This window comes from Chinchilla lanigera, unplaced genomic scaffold, assembly GCF_000276665.1.
Source record: "Chinchilla lanigera isolate Chin_1 unplaced genomic scaffold, ChiLan1.0 scaffold00055, whole genome shotgun sequence".
Taxonomy (NCBI): Eukaryota; Metazoa; Chordata; class Mammalia; order Rodentia; family Chinchillidae; genus Chinchilla; species Chinchilla lanigera.
In genome coordinates, this window is record NW_004955456.1 from 5574402 (window position 1) to 5583415 (window position 9014).

Sequence of the window (9014 nt, forward strand, 5' to 3'; positions counted from 1 at the left end):
GCCTGAACTGCACAGCGAGACCCTGTCTCAAAAAAAAAAAAAAAAAAAAAAAAAAAAGAATCCATCTCAAGTTAAAAGCTAGTATTGTAGCTACAGATACAATATTGGAAACATACTGAGGTGAAATGAAAAGAAAGATTGTCAAAGGGAAAATCCGTAGGGTTTTTAATTTTTGTTTTCTCTTTAATTGTTGTTGGGGGCAGCTGCTTTTTTGTTTGGGGTTTTTTTATTTTTTCTTGTGCTGGGGATTGAGCCCAGGCCCTCCGACGCCCCACGGCCTGTCCCTGGGCTACAGCCCAGGCCCGGGACAGCATCTTGAAGGGTCGTGTCCCGGCTCCGTCCTGTGAGCATCCTGACCCCAGCTCGTATTCCGTAACTTTTGCAGCCAGTAGGACTTCAGATGTCCTTACGCCCTCAGGACAGATTGGATTCTGTACTCTCTTCCTAAGGCTTAGAAAACAATTTCCCAGCCACGGCTGTGACGGCTTCTGCGGCATCTGACCCGCCAGCTCGCTGTTCGTGCCTGAGGTCCTGAGTGGGCACGGTTGCCACGGTGCCTCCACCCCTGGAACACACAGCTCTTTTTGGGGCGATCGCTTTGTGAGGCATTTTCAGAAGAAGTTTCCCAGAAACCTCTGCGGCCAGGCCTGGGCCTCTCGCCTGGCTCCTGGGGGTGAGCGCCGGAGCGCTCCGTTCCGCAGCACGCCTCAGCTGACCTGCTGGGGATGCCCTGGCGCTGGCACAGGCTGGGCCAGCTGGACACTGCCGAACAGACCCCCTTTGTGCAGTGGAATCGGGGAAACAGCCCATTGGAGTTTCCTAACTTGGGCAGTGTGTCTTTTTATCCTAGCCATTAATAATTAAGATTTGTATCTTTGTAAATGGGGACTGGGGCCGGGGCCATCTGTGGCCACCTGCACCTGTCACGTGGCCCACTGCGCTTGTGAATGGCTCCTGCAGGACGCTGAGGCTCCGGGAGCCGGACAGCGCCCTCCATCGGTCCAGCGGGGAAGTGCCCGCCCAGCCTCTGCAGGTGACCCACATCTCCCAGCAGGGACTCCCCCCCCGCCGTGCAGAAGCCAGCCAAGCTTGTGTTTGCTGTGCAACCCACAGATGCAAGGTGCACAGGGCCACAGGCCTGTAACCCCAGCACTCTAGGAGGCTGAAGCAGGAGGATGGAAAGTTTGAACCTAGCCCAGGCAACTTATTATTATTATTTTTTTTTGGTACCAGGAGTCAAACTCATGACCTCAGGCTTGCCAGGCAAGCGCTTATGCCGCTGAGCTACATCCCTGGCCCTGGCAACTTAAAACATAACAAGATCATGTCTCAAAAAAATTTTAAGACGGTTAGGGTGTAGCTCAGTCCCCAGGGGCACAGTAAAAGAGGGCAATGAAGGAGTGGAGGGTTTCTGCTCACGAATTTTCCTCGTGACTTTCTCTGGTGAGTACAGACAAGGCAGGGACATTCCCCAGAAAGAGAGCGCCTGAGCTCTGGGGCACAGCTCAGCGGCAGAGTGAGTGCCCACTCCCGGGGTCCCCAGCACACATGGGTGTGGGTGTGGGAAGAGGCTCCTTGCACCTCGTCCTGCCCTTTGGGACACGGAAGCGCTCCTGGGGGTGAATGTCTTGCCTCTTTTCCCGGCCTTGCGCCCGGATGCGGAGCAGGTGGAAGGTGAGCCGGAGCCTTGGCTCCCCAGTGAGTCGCCCAGCGCCTGCCGCAGGGACTGTCGGAGCTGCACCCCGTACGCTGCAGTGTTGGTGGTTACGGTTGGTGGTTTCCGGAAGAGCGCTGGGGCGTCAGTGACTCTGAGTGCTTTTTGCCTGACGGTGCAGGCCTGTGAGCCGCTGAGCTAGCAGGACTCCCGGAGGGGGCACAAGCTGCGTGTCAAGCAACGCCAGCCTGCTGCCCACGGACAGAAAGAGTGAGGTGTGCGCCCACAGGCGTGAATGGAGGCTGCTGGGTCCCCTCCCTGAGGCGGTGCAGCTGGAGCCAGGGCCTGGTGGCTATGGGCAAGGGACTCAGCTTCTGTAGCCTTACGTTCTTCTCTCTCCAAAGGGACGCCGGGGACCGTCCCAGGGGCTGCTGGGAGCGGCCCAGGAGTCAGCGTCCGCACACACTCTAGAACCCTTGAGTCCAGATTGTGCAAACTGAGTGTTAAGGTTCTCTCCTCACCAAGAACCCCTGGGCGAGGCATGGTTCTGGGGCCCGGGGAGCCCACGATGAGCGTCTGACTTGCACATGAACTATGCCCAACAAGACGCCGTTAAGCGTCGTAAGGTCGTGGGAAGCAGGAATCTCAGGTGATGGCCAGAATCTGGTGACACTGGATGCCCTTGGCTCTGCGTCTGTTTCTCATGGGGACCGGAGAGGAGCCTTTAAGGATGCCGTCGCGGGATTGCAAGGAGCTGGCCTGGGAAGGGCACAGGATGTATCGTCTCTCCCCAGATTGCTCAGGACGCCGCTGCGTCCCGGCTCCGACGTGACAGATGTGATTTCCGCCCCGGCTGGCAGCCCGGCTCCCCACTGGCTGGCGGAGCTCTGTCTCCTCCCCTTCGTCTTCCACGGAGCCCCGAGTTCGGTCAATGTTTAATAAACTGATTAATGGATGATGTGGATGGCTCGAAAGAGGGCAAATTATCAACCAGACGAGACAAGAGATTAATAGGCATCGCTGGCTAGAGGATTTGTGGGAGCTCTGTTTAATGTTTTGTAAGTTTGATATTCTTTCCCAATGAAAAGCTTCTTAAAAGGCGCTATTATATTTTACTCAGGCAAAGAGATGACAAAATGATGTAGTTACGGTTGGGGAAATGGCCACTTTTAATGGTTCTCGTTGTTTTTCTATAGTTCTAAGTATGTCTTGAGATATTTCCCTGGATGGACATCCTAAGAAAAGCTAATTCAACTCGAAAGAACTGTTTTGATATGATTTACAAATATAGAATGTATTGGAAGTAGGCATAACTCACAGCCCCAACAGAAAGGTTGAAGCAGACGGCCTCAAAAGATGAATCTTCTTTCTCTAGATTACTGTGAGTCTGCACAAGATGAATTCACAAACATTACTGATTCAGTCGGTCCTGGCAGGCTCAGCTCCCATAAAGTTGAAATATTATTGCCAGTCCCACTTTATCCGGATGTGTACTAGAATGGTGTCTGTGATCCGGTGGACATAAACCAGCACTTCTGTATTGCCATGAAAGCGGACTTTATACACTGGAGCTGAATTATCTCCTCATGAGACCCAAGAATGCTGAATTCTCAGGGACAAAGGGCTTTATCAGCTGGCTTCTCCTCAAAGACGTTCCTGTGTGCACTTGGGGTATTGCAGACTGCAGCCGTCGTCTCCAAGAGCAGGAGGTCCAGGGCTGCACAAGCCAGCACCAGCAGCAGAAATGCCTCGCTCCTGTCCCGGGGCCGGGAGTCCAAGGTCCATGTTGGCAGGGCCAGGGCCACGCCGCCACGCAGAGACAGACAAGGACCGTCCCGGGCTCGCTCCCAGCTTCCTGGAGCGCTTGGCTGGTGGCAGCGTAACTGTAGTCATCTCGCCCTGTCTGCCCGTATGCGCTCCTGGGTGTCCACATTTCCCCCTTCTGTCAGGGCATGGTCGTGTTGGACGACAGCCACTGTAATGACCTCATCTTAATTCCACCGTCTGCAAAATAAAGTCACATTGGCGGGCCCCAAGGCTTTGCGCTTGGAATCTCTTCTTTGGAAGAGGACGAAATTCGACCTACTCCAAATCCATGTATGCATCTGCAGCTATCTGCAAACAAGTGTTACCTAGTTTTTCATTAATTCTAATGTTTTGAGAAAGTCCGCTAACCTGAAAGCAAAACAAAATACTCAAAATATTTCACACTTTCTTTCTTTGCTCTGTGTCACTCTTACTTTAGAGAAATGCTTTGCTAAGAATGATGGGTGTGTGTTAGTTACATGCCATAAAAATTGTCTAACAAGCGGATCATCTGAGATTTCAGACCTTGGAAAAGATCAGGCAATACTCAAAGAGGAATTTTTTTCCCATGTAACACAACTTTCTTTTTTCCTTTGGTTTTTTTTTTAGGACAGGGTTTCACTATGGAGTTCAGGCTGGGCTCAAACTCATAGCAATCGTCTTGCCTCGGCCTCTCAAGTGCTGGAATTGTGGGAATGCGGCACCACACTCAGCTAAAATAACAGTTCTAAATAGGAATGAATGGGGCCTCCAAGGCTGGGATCCTTGGGGCCTGTTCTTCAAGTAGCTCCTTCCCTAAGGACGGAATCTCTGGGGACTCCTAGGAGCTCCACCTCTTAGAACCGTACATCTCAGGGCCCCACCAGAAGCCCATCAGGAGAAGATCGAACCCACATCCCGGAGTGGTTTCCACACCCTGGTACAGCTGTTCCCACTGACCTAAGAGATCTGTTACCCAGCTTAGAGTGAAAGGGTGTAACAGTCAATCAGTTATAAGTAGGAACAAGGAGAGAGTCACAGTGGACCCACAGGTCTCCCCATGACAGCTAGCACCCCACTAGATTCTTTTGAAAGTCCCAAGTTACAGCCTGACCGTCCGTGCAGGCCACAGCCCCCCACGTCTCCGTTCCCTGCTCCCATGTGGTGACTTACTTTACGTGCTTCCTAGCCTTCAGGGGGATGTAGAATGAAGTTCTGCAAACCCTCGTAGGAGGGAGCCCTTTCCTCTGACCACCTCCTTCTCCTCCGTCTAGCATAGATTTCTATGCACTGGAACCTGCTAAACTTTACAGATTTATCGCCCCGGGCCTTGAGGAAGTGCAGACCTCAGAAGGGCTTCCTTTGCCGTTGGTCTGAGTTGAGTAACTTTCAAGAGATTCAGACTCGTCAGGGCTTCTTTCTTGCAATCTCTACTTTCTAAAATTACTGGGGCTTGGGGGAATTTGTTTTCTATTTGTGTTTTGTTTTAGGGTTTATTTGTTTGTTCGTTTTGAGATAGGGTCTCATTATGTAGCTCAGGCTGGTCTTGAACTCACTATGTAGCCCAGGCTGGCCTCCAGCTCATGGTGATCCCCCTGCCTCAGCCTCCCAAGTGCTGCGGTTACAAGCGTGCACCACCACACTTGGCCTTGTTTTTGTCCTTGTTTTACCATCGTTCTGGTCTTGTTGCCAGGAGGGAGGACAGCAGCTTGATCGTGAAAGTTCAGAAGGGTGTGCTGACCGCAGAGTTGAGCTCCTTTTTCTAAAAGCTGTGGATGGTACAACTTGTGACTCTTGGATGCTGAATCAGAGTGGAGCGGGGGGAACCGAATCTATATCTAGGGCAGGAAAAGGCTGTTGTAGGCGCCGAGCTACAGCGATCGAGAGAGTCTGTGGCCTGCACAGGGGAAGACACACAGATCACAGAACACAGTGCAGATCCGGGGCGGATGCACTTAGACACCTGTGCCCCACCATGCGTAACACAACTTCGACACCATTCAGCGAGTAAAAGGTGTCCTCTTGGACAGTGTTGTGGCTACAGTGAGCCATCAAAAGCAAAAGCGAGAAGAAAAAACTTATCAGCACCTCATGCCTTATATGCAGAGTAACTCAAAACAGATCATGGATGCACATACAAATCATAAAACTAAAAACTCTGGGGGAGAAAAAACAAAGGAGACAATTGGCTCCATCCATTAGAAAAGATAAATAAATCTCATTGAAATTTAAAACTTTTGTTCTGAAAATAACCCTGTTAAAATGAAATGATAACTTATATCCTGGAAGAAAATGTTTTTAAACTACACACTCTTCAAAGGACTAGTATGTATGATGTATAAAGAACACTCAGAGGTCAAGTAAAAAGATGAAAAAATTCAGTGAGAAAAGGGATCCAGAACAATGGGTGGACATTTCACTGAAGAGGATGAACAGGTGGAAACACACACACACACACACACACACACACACACACACACGGGAGCCAGATCACATTGAGAGTGTCACTTAGACCTTGCTGATAGTTTCTTATGAAACGAAACATGAAAATGTAGGACCCAGCACTCCTACCCTTGCTCTTTTTTTTTTTTTACTAAAGAAATGAAGACTTAAAAAAAAAATGTTTCCCTTTTACTCTAGTGCCTGTTAATGTTATAGAATATTGGATTCCAACATTTGCACTTAGATCCTATTCACACTCCCATGACCCATCCTATACCCCTCTTCCTCCCACTTCTTCCTTTCTCTTATCTAATGACAATCTCCCCTCTACTTCCTTATCCTCTTTTTTAGATTCTACATGGTAGAGAGAACATGAGATATTTGACTTGCTTACTGGCCAATTTTGGTCAACACGGCAGCCACCAGATCCATCCATTTTCCTGCAAATGACAAAAATCTCATTCTTCTTCATGGCTACATAATATTCCACTGCATTATTTTCTTTAGCCCTTCACCAGTTGATGGGCTCCTAGGCCAATTCCATATCTTGGCAACTGTAAATTGTGGTGCAGTAAACACAGTATGCAAGTGTCCCTGTCATATGCTGACTTTAAGAGAAACAAAACCTTTGTTCACCTGTGCCTACGTGTCACTGGTGACCCTGTGAATGTCACCCTCCCCGTACCTCCCACTGGTGGAGTGGCTAAGCATGCCGTGGTCCCATCATGCCTCACACCTGCTCAGCAGGGCAGGGAAGCACCGCGGACACACATGTCATCACCAGGCAGCGATGTGGAGCCCACAGAGCCAACCTCAAAAGGCCTTATCCCTACGCAGGTTGAGTGGCCCACATCGGAAAACCCGAACTCTGATGCTAAAGTAGAAAATTCCATGCCATGAACCTAGGCTGTATGTGTGAAATTATTTAGAACATTGCGTGCAGTCGTCCCTGCTCTGTGTACACAGCACATAAGAAACATACTTGAGTTCTGTGCTTGCACCTGGCATATTTCTTCACATCCATGGAAATATTCCTGAATCCTGGAAACCTGAAACCCAAGACACTTCTGGTTCCATGTCCTTCAGATGAGGGACACCCTGCCTATGTAGGGCTCTAACTGTGTGACATCCTTGAAGTGACACAATTATAGAAATTGAGGGTAGATTTCCGGTACCATTGAAGGAAACTGGGTAACAGATACATTGGATTTTCCTGTATTGTGTCTTATAACTGCATGGAAGTCAAAGTAAAAAAGATCAGGTTAAAAATAAATTTAGGGCCAGGCGTAGTAGTGCACGCCTGTAATCCCAGCACTTGGGAGGCTGAGGCAGGAGGATTGTTGAGAGTTCAAGACCAGCCCAGGCTACAAAGTGAGCTCAAGGCCAGCCTGAACTGCATAGTGAGACCCTGTCTCAAAATGACTAAGTTAATTAATTAATTAATTAATTAGTTAATTTAGGGTCTGGGGATGTAGCTCAGTGGTAGAGCACTTGCCAACCATACATGAGGCCCTGGGTTTGATCTCCAGCTTTGCACAAATGAATAATAGCAGTACCAATTTAAGACTGCTGTAGTATTCAAAATTAGCATGTCTTGAAGTGCTATTCACTTAACGACTGGTGAAAAGTGTTGATGACTTTTCTCACAGGCAAGAGAAGGACTCCAATCAGAAATGTGTGTCACAACAAGACCTGTTTCCAGACACCAGGAAAACTGCTTTATTCCTTCCTTGATGATCTTGCTCGGGGACATGTCCCGCAGGACGAAGGCCCCCAAGCTCTGGGAGAAGCTGGCCACCCTGAATTGCCCACGGGTCCGCGAATGAGACTCCAGCCTCCTCGCCGGGGGCCTCGTGACTTTCCAGACCAACACCCAGGTCAGCTGAGGGAAAACCCTGGCCACAGTAGAGCCTGTAAAGGTCTAGTCATTCTTGGAAGCTCAAGAATGCTGAGCTCCAGCCGTGTGTGGTGGTGCGCCTTGTAATCCTAGCGCTCGGGGGAGCTGAGGCAGGAGGATCACAAGACTGACCCCAGTGAGCCCAGCCTGGGCAACTTAGCAAGACCTTGTTTCAAAATGTAAAATAAAGGGGTACTGAGGATATAAATTCAGTGTGAAGGCTCTGAGTTCAGCCTCCAGCACTCCCGCACACACACACACACTCAAAAATGCTGGATTTCTTAGCGTCTCAGAACTACGTGCACATCAGTAACCAAATATCTCCTCGGAGCGGTCCTGCAGGAACTGTGGCGGGAGGAGGGGCAGGGGCGATGCCCGAGCCACAGAGACATGAACCGCGTGGTGACACTACAGCTCAGGGAGCGGAAAACTCACCGTGGGGGGCTCAGCCACGTTTCCCCCTGCTCCATACCTGGACACGACCTGGCGTGGGCACCGGTCAGCCAGTGACCGCCGGGACACTGCTCCCTGCACCGCTGTTCAAGCACAAACGTCCTGCTCTCCTGACCGAGGAACAACTGGGTTACACAGCACCACTGCTTTTTAAAGTGGGTGTAATTCTGCTTTGCTCTTGTGGCAAAACTCTCCTCCCTCCCCCTCTCTTTCTTCCTTTCTGTCTGTCTGTCTGTCTGTCTGTCTGCTTGTCTCTCTGAAACAGGGTCTCACTATGCAGCGCAGGCTGGCCTTGGGTCCCCTAGCAATGCTTGAAGGTGCTCTGCCCTCAACTCATTCGTCTTCCACCCTCTCTCCCCTTCCCTGGGTCCCAGACAGCTCGCCTTCCTCACACGTGCGAGTTTTCCCCTCGGAAACTCAGAGTGTCACTTCAGAGGTTTTGTTTTCTTGCTGTACCACTGTTTCACGTTTAAAACTTTTTGTGAGTGTGTGTTTGCAGTGGGTAGCAAGGGCGTGCCTTGTGGGGAGTTAGGCCGTGTGCATCGCACTGGTCCTTCCCACATCCCTTCCGCTCCCGGCGCCAGCTCTGTCTCCCCGCCCCAAAGCCCTCCCGTCTCACTCCACCTCCCTTGCCCACGGCTCTCCACCCGCACCCCTCCCCACCCCGCACCTCTCTCCACTCGCACCCCTGAGTGCTGCGCCGGCAATGTCCATGGACCCAGGCAGCTTTCAGCAGGACTCACGGTTCCCACAGCACAGGCAGGACCCAGTGGCCCAGCGGTG

At 50.7% G+C, this 9014-nt stretch overlaps 1 protein-coding gene across 1 annotated transcript in view; it reads left to right on the top strand.

Annotated features, from left to right (window-relative positions):
- The window catches only part of Pkd1l1 (polycystic kidney disease 1 like 1), a gene marked incomplete at its 5' end in the record, with an annotated part of 85217 nt that extends 77276 nt beyond the window's left edge, over window positions 1–7941 (top strand). The window contains 1 exon segment of the mRNA XM_013520637.1: window positions 7531–7941. Coding sequence (XP_013376091.1) covers window positions 7531–7615 — 85 coding nt within the window.
- Between the last annotated feature and the right edge of the window lie 1073 nt (window positions 7942–9014).